The following is an 18,848-nucleotide window of genomic DNA, read 5'->3' as shown; positions in this document are numbered from 1 at the left end:
TTCGCAGCCTTACTCATTGGCAGCAAAGCAAATAATTCACACTGATGCTCTTCAGATGCCACAGGCGCCCAAACACTTCAGAGCATAGCTCATCGTCCTGGCCTTATGGTACACACTTGTTTAAAGGATTAGGACCTAGCTACCTCAAAGACCACTTTATCCACTACATTACCCCTGTGTTGCACTGACTGCCTGCAAGTTCCTGGATGGAGTTCAGACAGTTGCTTGTAATCTTGAAAACCCTAAATGATTTGAGGCCTAATTACTTGAGAGACTGCCCTTCTCCTCATGTCATGCTGGTACAGTTGCAATCAGCAGAGCCACCCAAGCTGCAGCTCCATCATTAAGTGAAAGGAAGCAGTTGGCAGGAGTACTCCATAAAGGTCTCTCAATTCCCTTCAGTCTGCCAGGCCCTGGATTTAACCTTGCCTTTAATGTGAAGGCTCATCTCTCTCCTTCCCAAATGCCCAGAAGGTGATTTATGGGCTGGGAAGTTTTATGTGGACTCAGGATGTTTGTACACAGAGGGAAAAACAGTCTGCTGTGATATTTATATGGATTTTTTAATTTTAAAATAAATTATAGTTGTTGCAAGGACACGCAGGGCATGAGTTTGAATGATTTAAAAAACAAACAAACAAAAAACAATGTCCTTCAGTAACTATCCACATTAGCATGATGCTACTGGATAGACCCAGATTATCAGGCACAGAGAACACTCTTGGGGCCCGGAAAGTCTGCACACTGACCTCAGTGGTGATGGTGTTCAGTCCTTTTTGTGTTGCACTTAAATAAAGTGGTACTAAATGCTGTTTAGAAACGAGAGCACCTGTCCTTCCATCTGTAGGACTGGGGAGAAAGGAGGCAGCAGCTGTTGGAGGGGCAGGCCTATAGTGAGTGCTGTCGATTTCAAGACAGGCAGCTGTACACGTGCACAGCATAGTGTAAGATCTGAGGCCTTTTGCTGCAGTCATATTAGGAGAGCAGCAGCAATGAGCCAAGAAACAGAAAGTGACATCCTCACGTTTCTTCTAAATGATATCAAAACAATGTAATATCGGACTGTTAAGAAGGCACCCCTCCCAATAGTACCCAGAATCACCACATAAGCAAGGTATCTCTTGAGATGTTTAAAGAAAACTTTGCTTGATGGCATTCTGTCTGACAAGGAATCACTTATCAACAGTTGTGATTGTAAAATCTGTATTTCTACTGTTTTGTCTTTATGATCCCTACTTCTCTATTGTTTATGTGTATGGTCTCCATCTGGTTCTTTGATTGTTTCTGTCTCTTGCATAACTAATTTTGTAAGATTTATATCAGCTAAGGTGCTGGGGTATGATTGGTTAAAGAATTGTTTCACAATATGTTAGGATTGGTCAAAGAGTTATTTTGTAATATTTTAGTAAAATGATTGGTAACGGTATAGTTAAGCAGGACTCAAGTTTCACTGTAAATTCAGGTCCAAGAAGGAGTCCAGCTGGGAGAAGAATAAGAATAAGGAAAGACCTGGAAGAAGAAGAACTCACCTCTAAGACAAAGCCTAAGATCAGAGCTGCTAAGAATCCTCTGCACGACTGTGACGTGCAGCAACCACAACCCAGACGAGACCTACCTTGCCTGGCCAACAGGGAAAGTTCACCTGCATGATCAGGATCAGTGAGCATAGCATTGTATACTTAGTGAGTGTATTCTGCTTGGTAATTGTTAATAAATAGAGGATAAGGATATTACCGTGTAAGGCCCTTTCACTGGTAAAAGGTCCTGCAAACCTGCAGAAGATTATGCCTTGAGCCCTACGAATTGGGTAAGGATGGCCCGGAGCCCTAGAAACTGGGTAAGAGTATGTGCCTTTCGCCCAGAGCCTTAGGAACTGGGAAAGGGTGGGGGTGCCTAAATCAACTGGGTTACCCCTTGAGCCCTAGGAACTGGATAAAGGTGGATGCCCTAGAATGTGCGCAACAATAGGACACTTGTACATGCTTCCACACCCCATGCTGTGTACATATATGCCCCTGTTTATTTGGGTCACCCACAGTGGCAAGGAAAGAAAACACTTTATACAGGAGAATGTCAGAAGAAAAGTCAGTGTTTCAGATTTAGGTATAACAAATTTTCTCTTTCATTTATACTGTGAAATTGAACAGAATTTAAGATGAGATTGCTCCTTTCATTTGTATTTTCTATATGAACCATAAGTCAGTTCATGCAACATAACTGCACACACGTGAGGCACCAGGACTTTACTACTTACAGGAACATGCTGCACTGAAGAGTCTGATAATGGTGAAGGGACAGAACAAATTGAAGTAGCTGGCGACTGAGGGTCTTCCTTCAAATTTTCATCTGCGAGAGAGTGGTAAGTAGGCTTTCACACTGTAAAATCTTCTAACAGTGGGAGTTTAGCTCATGCAAGAAACATGCTGTTGTATTCCAAACATTAACTTCTGGAGTAAACCACACAAGTGAATGTAGTAAGACTACAGCAACTAATCAATCTGAGACTTGTAGGGGAGACCAAAACAGTAGCCATGTCCCACCCCAGGAAAATCAATGAAGCACACAAAAAAGCCTACTCCAGCAAGCAGTACCACTGAAGTCAATATCCCTAGTAGTCACTCTTCTAAGATAATCATAGCTGAAACATTTGGCATGTAATTACCTATATAAGTATGGCTTGTCACATCCCAAGGGCCTGAATCCCAAGACATCAAGTCCAAATCAAAGTCGAGGTTATAAAGACTGTTTTCCTGTAGATGATAATTCAGCAAAAATAAGTTAGAGATGCAAAACAGAAAGTACTAAATATTGCAGCCACCAAGCACTACAGCTCTTAAGGAGGCAAAAGGATTTAGTCACCTCAATTTGCATGTTTCAGGTGGCATGGCAAGGCCACAAATGTACATGAGAAGCTTTGAAAGAAGAGAGCTCTCAGTTAGATTTCACAAGACAGGGTTTCCAACTAAACAGACTTGAGCTAGGGAGTTATTTGTGGCTTTAGTTCAAACCTAAAACCTGACCTGAGTATAGGGAAGTGAGAGTAATGATCATTACTACAATTATTTGTACTCCAGTAATGCCTTATTAGTAATTATTTGTATTGCAGTAGTGTCTCGAGGGCCTAGGCACTGCATTCAGTGCTGTACAAACATGTAACAAATAACTCCTTTTTAATTATTTTTTGTAAGCTGTCACTATGGAGGGGTTGCATTTTATTTCATCTTTACAGTAAATTGATCTCTTCAATTCTAAGAAAGAGTGTCCATCTTCCCTTCCAAACAAAGGAAGATTAATTCAGTTCAGCTGCTCTGAGGCTGTGCAATACATTGTGAGCGTCTTTTGTTGAAAAGTTTCTGCTGGCACATTTAACTAAACAAGATGCTTTCATTCTGAGTAGATGGGTGGGGAAGGGCCATTAGAAAAACAACAGGCCTTAAAAGAAGCTTATTTCCCACATGGGGGCCTTCCTGAGGATGCTACAAACAGCCTCCTACAAATGGCTGCTGTGATACTACAGGATCATGTGACCAGGTCACCTGGTGCTGGACTCCATCTTGGGATATAAGTATTTTTCAACTCACTGGCATGGGAACCAAGCTTTGAAACAAAGGGTTCCTGCCATATGCAAAAGCTATATAAGGCAGGGGAGTGACATCATCTTGGTTCTTCACTGACTCCCCACCCAAAGAGACTCCTGAAAACACCTGAGGAACAAAGACTGAACTGCGGGAAGTGCTGAACCCAGGCTAAAGGGATTTTTATCCTGTGAATGGAACACCTGGGGATTCTAAGCTGTAAGCAAGTACAGCTTGCCCCTTAAGAATCTGCAGCCAGCTTGTATCATCACTTTGGGTGAGAATTTTCTATTGATAGCTGATCTATGTAGTATATTTAGTTTGCGTTTCCTGTTTATTTGCTAGGTAATCTGCTTTGATATGTTTGCTATCCCTTACAATCACTTAAAATCTATCTTTTGTAGTTAATAAACTTGTTTTTCCCGTGTGTGGGAGTCATAACTCGAGGCAGAAAGCTGTTGTATATTCCTCTCCACATTGAGAGAAGGAGCGAATGTCATGAGTTTATGCTGTATACTTCCCTGTACAGCGCAAGACCGTATAATTTTGGGTTTACACTCCGGGGGAGGGAGGGGTGCCTGAGTAGCTGGCGCCTTCCAATGCAGTAGCTGGTCAAAGCGTCTGTATGTATCTGCTGCTGGGTGTGTCCCCCTACCTGTATGTGTGCTGGTGAAAGTGCAGGCTGGAGCCTGGAGAGAGCTTGGCAGCTTGTCACAGAAGTACAGTGTAAACAGGAGCCCAGGCTGGTGGGACAGGGGGGCTCAGTGGTACCCAAGTTCCAGATGGCATCCCAGGGGGAACCCATCACAGTGGTGCAGCGAGCAGGGTCATATGCACAGCTTGTTACTCTGAGTGAGATTGGCACTTGGTACACTGGTGGTGATTTTAAATGAGATTTAAGTGTCTTGGCTAGAGATCAGTCAAAGAGGTTACCAGTTTGTTATTTTCTCTTTCCTTATTTTGGGCAAGGGAAGTAAGGACAGGAAAGCAGGAAAATGAGTGAAAGTAAAACTAGTAAGAAGCCGGACCTATGCAAATTGCAGGCAGACAAGAAGGAGAAAGAACACAAAAGACATCTGGAATTAAAACAAATGGAGATTAATGCGCAAGAAGCTGAACACCAAAGAACCACAGAAGCAGACAATGCCAGGCAAGAAGCTGCACACTGAAGGGCTCTGGAACTGGAAGCCAAAGAAATGGAGATTCTTGTGATTGCAGAGCCATTGGCCATTATTTTTCACAACTCATGGCGATCGGGGAGAGGAAGCATCAATTGAATTTGATAGAAAAGCAGAACCAGAACCCCCACGCACCAATAAGCCCCACCTCTTCAAAATCCACAAATGGGAATGGTTGTGTCCTGCATGCAGCAAAACAGGGGACATTGTTGAATATTTCATCACCTTTGAGAAGCTGTGTGTACTCCATGAAATTTCTGAAGACCAAAAGATGCCCACTTTGGTTGCAAAGTTGTCTGGGAGAGCTCTGGATATATTCAATAAGATGCCAATTAGAGATGCTTCAGATTATAGTAAATTCGAAGATATGGTTTTAAAACAGTTTCAGATTATACCCGAAACATATAGAATAAAATTTAGAAGCCTTAACGGGGGGCTGGGATGAGTAATGTGGCATATGTAAACCAGATGAAAGATTTGATGGATAAGTGGGTAAGGATGTAGTAGGAAGAGGGCCTGAAACATAAGCCCATGTATCAGAGGCTTGGTACGAGGCCTGAAGCCTGAGCTAAAGTAGTCAAAACTTTGCTGATATAAAGCAAAGTTAAGTTGTGAGCAAGAGGCAGGGCCTGCTCACAGAATCTGGCAAAAACAGGGCTGATATTGCAGAAACACACATTCCTAAGTAGTGCTAGGTAAAAGAATATATACACAAAAACATTTTAGGGTTTAAGGTGGTACCAGAACACCTCGCTACCAAACATATTCCCCAAAGATAACAGGGACACACTGACCCATCCTAAAGATGAAGTCAGGATGACAGCATGATGGATAAAGATGTTTTAATCGAACCAACATGTACAAGGTAATGGGTGGCACACAAATACATCAGAGGGTGGCACCTAGATACTTCAGGGATAACGCATAACTTGTTTGTATCTGTGTATAAGGATGTATCTCAGAGGGAGTGTCTCTGTCTGGCCTAGGGGATAGTGGAAAGTCCTACCACTAACTGAGCTAGTCGATTGCAACGGACATACATGTGTTAGTGTACCTGTAACCATTGAGCCGGGGCAGTAGGACCGTGCTTCATTGACAATAAACCTGACCAAGTGCCTTTGCTACGAACTGAGTCTGGATTTATTGGGCAGTTCGATCGGAGCCTGATGTATGGGCTATCTGGCCAGAGTCAGTACAGCACGCAGAGAGAACACAGACATGTAGCCAAATATCTAATGACAAGGGGAAAAGATAAGCTCTGAAGAAATGTGTGATCTTCTTGCTCAGGAACATTTCCTGAGTATATGAAGTGATGATGTAAAACAGTGTTTATAGGATAAAAAGGATGAAAATTGTTGATGAACTTGCTACTCTGGCTGATGAATTTGAGCAGACACAGGCGTCTATTAGAAATAAATCACAGGCAGAGAGGTTAAAACCTGGGGGGAAGATTACCCCTGGGAAGAAGGAGGGTGGATGGGTGGCTGGACACTCACCTCCCCAGAGCTCTTCTTGACCTGCTGCTCACAAACCGGGAAGAATTAGTAGGGGAAGCTAAAGTGGATGGGAACCTGGGAGGCAGTGACCATGAGATGGTCGAGTTCAGCATCCTGACACAAGGAAGAAAGGAGAGCAGCAGAATACGGACCCTGGACTTCAGAAAAGCAGACTTTGACTCCCTCAGGGAACTGATGGGCAGGATCCTCTGGGAGAATAACATGAAGGGGATAGGAGTCCAGGAGAGCTGGCTGTATTTTAAAGAATCCTTATTGAGGTTACAGGGACAAACCATCCCAATATGTAGAAAGAATAGTAAATATGGCAGGTGACCAGCTTGGCTTAACAGTGAAATCTTTGCTGATCTTAAACACAAAACAGAAGCTTATAAGAAGTGGAAGACTGGACAAATGACCAGGGAGGAGTATAAAAATATTGCTCAGGCATGCAGGAGTGAAATCAGGAAGGCCAAATCACTCTTGGAGTTGCAGCTAGCAAGAGATGTTAAGAGTAACAAGAAGGGTTTCTACAGGTATGTTAGCAACAAGAAGAAAGTCAAGGAAAGTGTGGGCCCCTTACTGAATGAGGGAGGCAACCTAGTGACAGAGGATGTGGAAAAAGCTAATGGACTCAATGCTTTTTTTGCCTCTGTCTTCACGAACAAGGTCAGCTCCCAGACTACTGCACTGGGCAGCCCAGCATGGGGAGGAGGTGTCCAGCCCTCTGTGGAGAAAGAAGTGTTTCGGGACTATTCAGAAAAGCTGGACGAGCACAAGTCCATGGGGCCGGATGCGCTGCATCCGCGAGTGCTAATGGAGTTGGTGGATGTGATTGCAGAGCCATTGGCCATTATTTTTGAAAACTCATGGCGATCGGGGGAGGTCCCAGACGACTGGAAAAAGGCTAATGTAGTGCCCATCTTTAAAAAGGGGGAAAAGGAGGATCCGGGGAACTACAGAGAGCCTCACCTCAGTCCCTGGAAAAATCATGGAGCAGGTCCTCAAGGAATCAATTCTGAAGCACTTAGAGGAGAGGAAAGAGATCAGGAACAGTCAGCATGGATTCACCAAGGGCAAGTCATGCCTGACTAATCTAATTGCCTTCTATGAAGAGATAACTGGCTCTGTGGATGAGGGGAAAGCAGTGGGAGTGTTATTCCTTGACTTTAGCAAAGCTTTTGACACTGTCTCCCACAGTATTCTTGCCAGCAAGTTAAAGAAGTATGGGCTGGATGAATGGACGATAAGGTGGATAGAAAGCTAGCTAGATTGTCAGGCTCAACGGATAGTAATCAATGGTTCCATGTCTAGTTGGCAGCCGGTATCAAGCGGAGTGCCCCAAGGGCCGGTCCTGGGGCTGGTTTTGTTCAATATCTTCATAAATGATCTGGAGGATGGTGTGGATTGCACCCTCAGCGAGTTTGCAGATGACACTAACTGGGAGGAGAGGTAGATACACTGGAGGGTAGGGATAGGATACAGAAGGACCTAGACAAATTAGAGGATTGGGCCAAAAGAAATCTGATGAGGTTCAACAAGAACAAGTGCAGAGTCCTGCACTTAGGACGGAAGAATCCCATGCACCGCTACAGACTAGGGACTGAATGGCTAGGCAGCAGTTCTGCAGAAAAGGACCTAAGGGTGACAGTGGACAGAGAAGCTGGATATGAGTCAACAGTGTGCCCTTGTTGCCAAGAAGGTCAATGGCATTTTGGGCTGTATAAGTAGAGGCACTGTCAGCAGATTGAGGGATGTGACCGTTCCCCTCTATTTGACATTGGTGAGGCCTCATCTGGAGTACTGTGTCCAGTTTTGGGCCCCACACTACAAGAAGGATGTGAAAAAAATGGAAAGCGTCCAGCGGAGGGCAACAAAAATGATTAGGGGACTGGAGCACATGACTCATGAGGAGAGGCTGAGGAAACTGGGATTGTTTAGTCTGCGGTCCCTTCCAACCCTGATATTCTATGAAATCCATTCCTCTAGTCCTTGTCCCAAATGCCACTTATCATACAAGGTTTGTAAAAATGGCCTCTGCCCAGCCAGGCAGTAACCACATAAAGGCTGTCAAAATTAATGGCAAGGAACACCTTTGATGGAGGGACATAGGTGCAGAAATGTCCGTGGTTAGGGGAAGCATTGTTCAGGAAAGACATACTGCCAGGACAGATGGCAAAGCTAGGAGGTCACAAAATCCTTGTGCCTTTGGCTAAAGTGCACATAGAAACTGAGGATTTGAAAGCTGAATTGACTGTGGCAGCAGTACCTACTAACCCATCACAATTGTTACTGGGGAATGACTTTTTCAATGTAGCTCGGGCTGTCTGCAGCAAGGAGGAATACTGTGCTGAAACCCCAGAGAAGAAAGATAAAGTCCCAGAAACTGCTGAAGGAATGGGGGAGGGTCTCTTTAATTTCTCTGCAGCAGTGGAAAACAGTATGCTACCAGGAGTGGGTGTGGTTTAGACCAGCTCTTGCTGCCCAGTGGCATCTCTAATTGGCATCTTATTGAATATATCCAGAGCTCTCCCAGACAACTTAGCAACCAAAGTGGGCATCTTTTGGTCTTCAGAAATTTCATGGAGTACACACAGCTTCTCAAAGATGATGAAATATTCAACCATGTCCCCTGTTTTGCTGCATGCAGGACACAACCATTCCCATTTGTGGATTTTGAAGAGGTGGGGCTTATTGGTGCGTGGGGGTTCTGGTTCTGCTTCTCTATCCAATTCAATTGATGCTTCCTCTCCCCGATCGCCATGAGTAGTCAAAAATAATGGCCAATGGCTCTGCAATCACAAGAATCTCCATTTCTTTGGCTTCCAGTTCCAGAGCCCTTCAGTGTGCAGCTTCTTGCCTGGCATTGTCTGCTTCTATGGTTCTTTGGTGTTCAGCTTCTTGCGCATTAATCTCCATTTGTTTTAATTCCAGATGTCTTTTGTGTTCTTTCTCCTTCTTGTCTGCCTGCAATCTGCATAGGTCCGGCTTCTTACTAGTTTTACTTTCACTCATTTTCCTGCTTTCCTGTCCTTACTTCCCTTGCCCAAAATAAGGAAAGAGAAAATAACAAACTGGTAACCTCTTTGACTGATCTCTAGCCAAGACACTTAAATCTCATTTAAAATCACCACCAGTGTACCAAGTGCCAATCTCACTCAGAGTAACAAGCTGTGCATATGACCCTGCTCGCTGCACCACTGTGATGGGTTCCCCCTGGGATGCCATCTGGAACTTGGGTACCACTGAGCCCCCCTGTCCCACCAGCCTGGGCTCCTGTTTACACTGTACTTCTGTGACAAGCTGCCAAGCTCTCTCCAGGCTCCAGCCTGCACTTTCACCAGCACACATACAGGCAGGGACACACCTAGCAGCAGATACATACAGACGCTTTGACCAGCTACTGCACTGGAAGGCGCCAGCTACTCAGGCACACCACACCCTCCTCCCCCCCCCCCCCGGAGTGTAAACCCAAAATTATACGGTCTTGAGCTGTACAGGGAACTGTACAGCATAAACTCATGACATTCGCTCCTTCTCTCAATGTGAGGGAAGCGTATTGCCTGTCAGTGAGAAAACTGTCCAGGTTGCTGGCTGCCAGCAGGATGCAGCTAGGCAAGGGGAAGACTTCGCTCTCGGGTGCATAGGAAGATGCGTCCTAGAGGGAAGCCCAGAGAAGGGTGATGGAATCCTAGAGACCACTGGGTGAGAGTTCCATGGACTCTGTAGCTGGAGGCAAACCCAATTCAAAGAGGGAGGAGAATGTAGTGCTTGCCAGAGAAAGGACTGTTCTAACTGTTAGCTGTGAGCCCTTCACATCTGAAGAGGGGATAGATCCCACTCTAGAGAGCACAGAGGTGTGTCTTAGGCCTTGTCTACACAACAAAGTTTTGCCGAGAAAACTGATGTCGACACTCAAAAATCAACATAACAATAATCGGAATGTCATGTTCACACTCGCTCCCTCTGTTGGCAGAGCATGTCCACAGTGGGGGCACTATCATCAACATTGTGAGCAATGCAGTCCAGCTCGACGCCTTCTGTCATTAGGTGTTGAGGGAAGGCGGATCGGATCATGGTGCATCTTGGGACTGAGCCCAATGTCCCATGATGCATTGCTTTCTGTCCCAGCACTCCATGGGCTTCTGGCTTTCTTTCATGGCATTTTTGCAACAGCCCTTCTTTGCTGTGCACCTGTGAGAGAAAGGATGGATCCCACACTGCTCTCCTATGCTGTTAACTGTCATGAAGACATTGCGGACAGCAGTGCAGTTAATTGTGAGCTTCCTAAATGAAGAAGACTCACAGGCGCCTGACATGCTGCGTGATATGGATAGGAGCAAGTTTAGATTGCTTTTGGCATTCACAGAACAGCTGCATAGGGTAGATCATCGCTTTTGAGCTCGGGAAACAAGCACTGAATGGTGGGATCGTATCGTCATACAGGTGTGGGATGAAGAGCAGTGGCTACCCAGAACTTTCACATGTGGAAAGTCACCTTCCTGGAACTGTGTGTGGAGTTCACATCAGCACTGTGGCACAAGAACACCAGAATGAGAGCGGCCCTATCGGTAGAGAAACATGTGGCAATCTGTGTGTGGAAGCTGGTGACTCCAGACTGCTACTGGTTGGTCACTAATCAATTTGGAGTCGGGAAGTCGACCGGTGGGGCTACGTTAATGCAAGTATGCAGGGCAATAAATCACATCCTGTTACGAAGGACCGTGACTCTGGGAAATGTGCGTGAAATAGTGGACAGCTTCACAGAAATGGGTTTCCCTAACTGTGGAGAAGCAATTTTGTCACCAGACCACCTTGCAACAGAGTAAGTCAATAGGAAGGGGTACTTCTCCACAGTGTTGCAGGCGCTTGTGGATCACCATGGGCATTTCACAAACATCAACGCGGGGTGGTCTGAGAACGTGCATGATGCACACATCTTCAGGAACACCAGCCTGTACAGAAAGCTACAAGCAGAGACTTTCTTTCCAAACCAGATTACAGTGGGGGTTGTTGAAATGCCCATAGCGATCCTGGGAGACCTGGCATACCCCTTACAGCCATGGCTCATGAAACCTTACACAGGACACCTTAACAACAGTAAGGAGTGGTTCAACAAGAGGTTGAATAGGTGCTGGGTGACAGCTGAACGTACCTTTGGAATATTAAAGGCACGCTGGGGATGCTTTTATGGCAGGTTAGCCCTTAATGAGGATAATATTCCCATGGTCATAGTGCATGCTGTATGTTGCATCACCTTTGTGAAGCTAAGTGGACTACTGATTTTGAGTAGCCAAATACCAAGGTATCAGAGGAGCACAGAGCAGACAATTCGAATCAGGGAGGCTTTGAGGCAACACTTTGAAAATGAGAACCATTAATGTATATCTCTGTGATTGGTGCTTCAGTGTTACATTACATGTAGCTTTCCTAGGAAGCAATGGTGACATTTGGAGCCTTATATTCCAGTAAGCAAATGATTAAAATGCCTGTGCATGTATTGGTAGTGCCTGCAATCTCAATTTGTAGAAAACAAATAAAGATGAGTTATCCTTCAAAAAGAAACAACACACACAAAGATGCTTGGTGGGAAAGGAGGAACCAGGGAAGGGCAGACTTTAACAGCTGTGTACAGGTTCTGCTATCATTGTGAAAGTTGTCCGAGGGGGCGTAGCGAAGGGGAAACCTCGAAGTCCCAGAAAGTGGAAAGGAATGTGTGGGTGGAGTTTGGGGGGGTCATGGAAAAGAGTTCTGAATGTCCTGCAGGGGAGGGCAGGCATAGATCTGCTCAGTCTGCAGCATTATTAAGGACTTCAGCATCTGCATTTGCTCCTCCATTACTTTAATCATCTGCTTAGTTGCACCCTTAACAAACTCCAGATTCTTTTTTCTGTCCTGCCGTTTGGCTTCCCAGAACTCCTTGCGTTGCCTTTTCTCTGCATAGGAGCAGTGCGGTACCTCCTGGAACATGTCTTCTTTGCTGCATCTTGGGCGCTTTCTTATCTGGCGGAGACACTCGGCTGGGGCATGTGGAGTATTCCTGAAGAGCACATCTTCAAAGCACAAAGGACAATGCACAGATGCGGGATTTTTAAATTCACTCACAGCATTGAAACATTTCAGTTAAATACAACTTTTGAAACATAACAATCACTTTCTCACTGACCCTTGGCAGGCACATATCTCTCTTCAAACACCCAAAGCATGGTGAGTGTTGGTGGGTGGGGGTGCTTCACATGGGGAAAAGAGCACACACTCTGCAAGGTTCGTGGTGCAGCATGCTAGAGAAAAAATTCTAAAATTCTCCCATACTTTTCCACAGGCGAGGGTCATTCTGGCAGATATCTCACTGCTAAGAGTAAGCAGGGAAACAAGGGAACATCTGCTCCATGCTTGTGGCTTCCACCCTGCTCCCTATGCTGCTCACCTATGTGACACTTTGGTCCCTGCACAACTGATTGCCAAATGGTGTGGGAAAGTTTCCTACAATGTGGGAAGGAACAAAGCTGCTCTGCCACTGAATCTTTGGCAGAGGATTACAGAGTACCTCTAGGAAACTTTCCTGGAGATCTCTCTGGAGGATTCCCGTGAGATCTTTGCATGCATCAACACCCTGTTCCGCTGTACCAATTAGCTACACAGGGAAATGTCCAGCTCACAGAAACAGTCAGCCTTCCACATTTCTATACGCCGAACCCACCTCCGCACTACACAAACCACAACCACTTACCAGGCGTCTCCTCTCCTGCTTCTTGCTCGCCAGAGAGCAACTGCTGAGACTGGCTAGACACCTCTGGAGTGGAGAACAGTTCCTGGCTGCCTGCCCCACCGGGCGACCCCACTGGGAGCTGCACATCATCGTCTAACTCCACCTCTTCATCAATATCTTCATCCTCCAGGTCAGGCCCTCTTTCCGTCGCCTCCAGACCCGCCGAAGTACCCAGGGGGCTCTTGATGGTGGAGGTGGGGTCGTCACTGAGGATGGTGTCCAGCTCCTTATAGAACCGGCAGGTCTTAGGTGAAGCACCAGAGTGACAGTTTGCCTCCCTCGCCTTATGGTACACCTACCTCAACTCCTCTATCTTCGTTCTGCACTGCAGCATGTCCCGATCATAGCCCTTTTTGCACAAGCCTTGAGAAATATGCCCGTAGGTATCCCAATTCCTACGGCTCAAGCGAAGCAGTGACTGCACAGCCTCCTCTCCACATATACTGATCAGATCCAACAGCTCCACAGTGGTCCAAGTGAGAGAGTGTTTGGTGCAATAACCCACCATGGTCACCTGGGAAAATGCGATGAGACCTCTCCATGCCGAGCCAGCAGGAAACTGAATTTCAAAAATTCCTGGGGCTTCTAAGGGGGAGGGCGGATGGTTGTTTACGTGGCTGCAGGGCAGTGGAATTCAAACTGCCGACCAGAGCGGTCACGATGGGCATAGTGAGACACCTCCTGGAAGCCAATTAAAGTGATGAAATCAAGCGTGGTGTCTGCACTGGCACTTTGTCAAGAAAAATTTAGAGGGAAAAGACGTACATCTCTCGTTGGGGTGGCTGTATTTTGTCGCCAAAACTAGGCATTTTTTCCAACAAAAGTCACATCACAGTGTGTACGCATTCACTATTTGGTCGACAAAAGGCAGTTTCTGTCAACAAAACTTGGTAGTATAGACAAAGCCTAAGAAGGGCACCCAGAGAAGGAAGCTGAGAAGGAATTTGGGGAAGTACAGGAATGTCTCCTCATTGATTACAGGGGAGGGTTTGCCCAGGACAGATTTGCTGGGTTGGCATCTATGCTCCCAGGCACCCAACCTGCAGCTCCGGTTTTAAGAGGGAACTGTGTAACTGACCTCCAGGAGGGGAGCAGTGATACAACTGACCTCTTGCGGACAGAGAGAGGGATGACAGAGGCTACCCCAATCCAGGCCCCACTTTTGCAAAATGCTGCTCTTGATGTACTTGTGGAAACTAACTCTGTCTCTTTAAGACAGGATGGGAATCCTACTAAAGACTTACTGGGTAATTCAGATGGCTCAGGATGAGTGACCTGGTGTCATTACCAACCACCCTTCCTATCTTTAAAATCTTCAGACTATCAGCAATGATTTAATATCTTCCAAGTCACTGACATAAAACATTAAATTGCATTGTGTCAGGAACCAATCTCTGTGGGACTCTGTAGAAACACATGCATTTGATGATGATTCCTTATTAAACAATTATGTTTTAAGATCTCATTTAGACACTTTTTAATATGTGGTTTATTGATCTTGTATGATACTAATTTCCTCTTCAAAGTACTTAAGTCAAATGATTTACAGAGGTCACATCATATTAGGTCACAGTTACCCTTGCTGACCAGACCTGTAATCTCAGAAAATAGTGTCAAGTTCATTTGACAGGAATTATTTTCCATATAACCATGCTGGCTGGCATGAACTATACTACCATCCTTCAGGTTCTGTAGGCAAAAAGTCAAGCATCCGTCATTTCATAACTTCGTCCAGGATCAGTGTCAGGCTAGCAGGCATATAATTACCATCTTCTTTACACATTTTGACTATTAATGAAACACTAACTTTCTTCCAGTCATCTGGAACTTCCCCAGTATTCCAAGATTTATTAAATCAAATATAATTTGTGCTATTATTTTCCACTATCCATATATTCTGTATCTCCATACTTGCTACTGGACCTTTAAAATAAATATTTTAACAATTTTTATATATATGCGCCATTTTCTACTGCTGTTTATCAAATTGTTCCATTTCATATAATGTTTTTTTTTCTTGTTAAAAAGATACCTTAGCACATTCTATACAAAAAACGATGTTAAAAGAATGTTAACATTATAATACACACAGAATATTGAGGATAAAAATAAACATTAAACAAGTGCTTCTTTTGTTTTCTGTCATCCAATCTGCACACTGAGTGAAACAAGAGACCTGTGAAAATAAGAATAGTCTACCACGCAATTAAAAACTGCATAGCAGTACATTCACACAAAGGGACACAGGTGCCATTCACTTTGGCATCTTCTAACTTTTGAGTGCTTCGCTTTGCAAACTTAATGTACTGTTCTGTACCTAAAAGGGGCTGTTAGCCCCAGGAGCAGAGCAGGAGTCTGTTTAGGCAACAAATTATTAGACAACCAAATACACATACTAAAAACTACTCACATAAATCTCATTATCCACATCCAGCTGTACTTCACCTGTGTCAACCAAGTCACTGAGCTCATCAAAGAGGGCAGACTCTAAAGGCAAAGTAAACGAAGTTGTACATCAACATATCCTAAAAGTTAAAGATGGGAGTTTCAAAGAAGCTGAACGGGGAAATTCAATGGCAGTCAAGGTTATCCTAAAGTTTTAAGCTGAAAATTCCAGTCTAAGACAGTATTTGTACTACAGTACTGTACCAGCCACAGGAGAGTGGCAGATCAGATGTTCATGTTGTAAACCTCACTCATGCAGGCTCTGTGGATATTAAGGCCCCACTTCAGCAAACACGTCAGTGAGTAAGCTTACTCGCCCAGGCAGCTCCACCAGTATCACACGCAGGAGTGTTTGCAGGACTGGGACAGGAGTTCATAGGATCTCACAAGGAGTCCACATGTCTAAAACACCCCACAGGCCCACACCAATCCACCCGGATCCCAACCCCAGGCCGCACGACTAGCCACGCGGCCCTGTCAGCGCCCAGCTAACCCACGCTCGGAGACTGGCCCGAGAGGCCCAGCGGCCGCGCCGGGAACAAGAGCCAGCCAGGCCTCTCGCCAGGAGTTCGCGCTGCCTGCCCCACGCCCCTGGGCTGGAGCAGCGAGACCCGGCCGCGGGGACACCGCTGGGCTTTTGCCCCTCCCCGCCAATGCCCCTCACATCTCCCGCCCCACCCGCTCAGGAGCACACTCCGCGCCTCCGGGCCCGGCTCACCCCAGTCGGGTCCGACCCCGGGTGGCCGCAGCCCCGGCTCTGCGGCGCCCCGATCAACCTCCCCGGCTGCCATCTCCCTTCCGGGTCCCCCTAAACATACGTCTCCCAGCTCAGCGCAACGCGCCGCCCTGCTACGGTGGCCGGGAGAGGACATGGGGCCCGGCGGCGTGGGGCCAGCGCCTTGTCTCTGGGCCGGCTCGGACAGCGTCACCCGCAGGAGCGCTCAGAGCCCGGCGCGCCTCAGGTGGCTGGGGACAAACACCCCGAGGGCGGGCAACGCTGCATGTGCCCAACGAGGCGGGGGCTCTCGTGGGTCCGGGTTCAGCTGCCCAATGGGGTGGGGGCTCGCACGGGGTCCGGGTTCAGCAGGAGTGCCATTTCAGGGTTTGGGGAGGGGGGGCAACTTTAATCCTGATTCCAAAGGCTACTTGGGCACCTAAAAACTTTTATCTTTTTGCAGATAACTTAGATACAGTGCTCCTGTCAGCTAATAATTTCTAATTCCTACATAAAGAAAATTGAATAAATATTAAACCCACTCATCTTAGAACATACAAATGGCCCTACTGGGTCAGACCAAAGGTCCATCTAGCCCAGTATCCTATTTTCTGACAGTGGCCAGTGGCAGGTGCCCCAGAGGGAATGAACAGAACAGGTAACCATAGAGTGATCCATCCCCTGTTGCCCATTCCCAGCTTCTGGCAGACAGAGGCTAGAGACACCACCCCTGCCCATCCTGGCTAATAGCCACTGATGGATCTATCCTCCATGAACTTATCTAGTTCTTTTTTGAATAACATTTCCTTGTTTACTTTCTCCACACCAGTCGTGAATTTAAAGACCTCGATTATATCTCCCTCCTTAGTCATCTCTTTTCCAAGCTGAGAAGTCCTAGTCTTCTTAATCTCTCCTTATATTGAAGCTTTTCCATACCTCTAATCATTTTTGTTGCCCTTAGATACAGAAAATTGATCATACTCACACTCATTGCAGGTTCATACTGGGGAAGAGCATTTATGATAATATTTCTCAGTGCCTCAGTTCCGCATGCCAGATACCATCTGCCCCCCAATTAGCCAGTTAACAGAGGGTCACACTCTTCATTGCTTTTGCAGGCCAAGTGGCAGGCAGTGGGAGGGGCAGCAATGCAGTTTAGCCCTGAACTCAGCCAGCTATCATTCATTCCCTCCACTAACCCTAACCCAGCTCCCTGCCTTGGTCACTCCCCCTTTGACAGTGCCCATTTGATACAGGAGGCCTCTCTGCCTGCAGCACCACAACTACATTTTTCACTGGGCAAAGATAATGATTTCACCAGAGGCAGGCACAGGGAGACTCTTAAGCCTCATAGCAGCTCAGGCTGTATAGTCATGGTTTGAAGCAGCTCCCTGTATTCCAGTCCTGAACCCCCAGACCTCCAACTCTGACAAAGCACCTCATTCCTGACTTGCAGGCAAGAAAATGCCAGTAAGTTGAGTGTTGGGCCTCACTGTTTGGCCAATTAGCAATTAAACATCTTCACACCAATTGGCAAATATTCTCCCCTACATGCACAATCCTGTGCAGGGTCAGATAACAAGGTAACACCTTACAGCACAGATCCAACATCACCACCGATAACACTATTCCACAGCAGCCAGATCAACCAAGCGGACCAAAAGCAATCTGAAGCAGCTTTCCTTGAGGGACATATGTGTTAGAACACTGGCAAACACAAGAATTTCCAAACGTCAAGAACTGAAATTAACCAATCAAATGCTATATTTGTTTGGGTTCATTATCCTGGTGTGCAAGTAAATGCTGCAATTCATGCCTATGACAGTCTGCTACTAAAAATCTTAACAATCCCACCAGCAATTGGTGATCACCTGGTAGCCCCCCTCCACTGTAAGAGTCTCCACTCAGCAGTAGCACCACCAGGAGAAGCTTGAGCACATTCACAACTTTCAATGCATTCACACTCTGGAACATACTACTACCATAACACTACTGCTGTATCTCTCACCACTGCCAAGTCAAGTCTATGCCTCTTACATGTCATGCTTCCTCAAATAAGGAAAAAGTTACAAGCTCTAATACTAACTAGGACTGTCAAGCTATAAAAAAATTAATTGCGCTGTTAAACAATAAGAGAATACCATTTATATAAATATTTTTGGCTGGAGCTATCATAGGAAAAATGGGGTTGGTATGGAATTGTATTAAAAGGTTCCAAACTCTGTGTCGTAATCCACAGACTTCCATACCACAGGCTCTTCAGTCTCACCTATTGAACTAGAGGCTCAAGGCAAGGCTCCCTTTTCCCCATTATTATGATTTAGTCTAGGGCTTTCTAGGCCTCGTGACAGTTGCACTTGCTTTCTGTAACCAGGGGTAGCACAGCTGTCTGAGCTGCTCCCCAGAGAGGAAGCACACTGCTCCTGTAGCTGCAGGCTTGTGTTCAAAACCAGCAATGTTCCACACAAAGAATATGTCTACACATCAGTTAGAGGTGGGATTGCAACATGTGTAGACAGACATACCTCAGCTGGCATTGATTGAGCTCAATGGGAATGTTTACACAGCAACTAGATACCTGCACCTGGCCCATGTCAGTCAACTTGGGCTCCTGGAGCTCAGGCTGCAGGATTATTTGATTGCTGTGTAGACTTCCAGGCTTGGGCGGGAGCC

General features: G+C 46.0%; 1 protein-coding gene across 4 annotated transcripts in view; it reads right to left on the bottom strand.

Annotated features, from left to right (window-relative positions):
- Positions 1 to 16,311, bottom strand: part of ATF6 (activating transcription factor 6) — a 342,143-nt gene extending 325,832 nt beyond the window's left edge. For 3 of the 4 annotated variants that reach the window (XM_074960822.1, XM_074960823.1, XM_074960825.1), the window contains exons 1-4: positions 16,179 to 16,311; positions 15,426 to 15,502; positions 2,663 to 2,750; positions 2,255 to 2,346 (exon numbers count right to left, since the gene is read on the bottom strand). In XM_074960822.1, coding sequence (XP_074816923.1) covers positions 2,255 to 2,346; positions 2,663 to 2,750; positions 15,426 to 15,502; positions 16,179 to 16,251 — 330 coding nt within the window. In that variant the 5' untranslated portion in view covers positions 16,252 to 16,311. Of the gene's footprint in view, positions 1 to 2,254; positions 2,347 to 2,662; positions 2,751 to 15,425; positions 15,503 to 15,773; positions 15,793 to 16,178 lie in introns of those variants that run through there. The other variant, XM_074960826.1, reaches the window with a different exon arrangement.
- Positions 16,312 to 18,848: the final 2,537 nt, after the last annotated feature.

This window comes from Natator depressus, chromosome 8 (genome assembly GCF_965152275.1).
Source record: "Natator depressus isolate rNatDep1 chromosome 8, rNatDep2.hap1, whole genome shotgun sequence".
Taxonomy (NCBI): domain Eukaryota; kingdom Metazoa; phylum Chordata; order Testudines; family Cheloniidae; genus Natator; species Natator depressus.
This window is presented reverse-complemented; position numbering and strand designations above follow the sequence as displayed.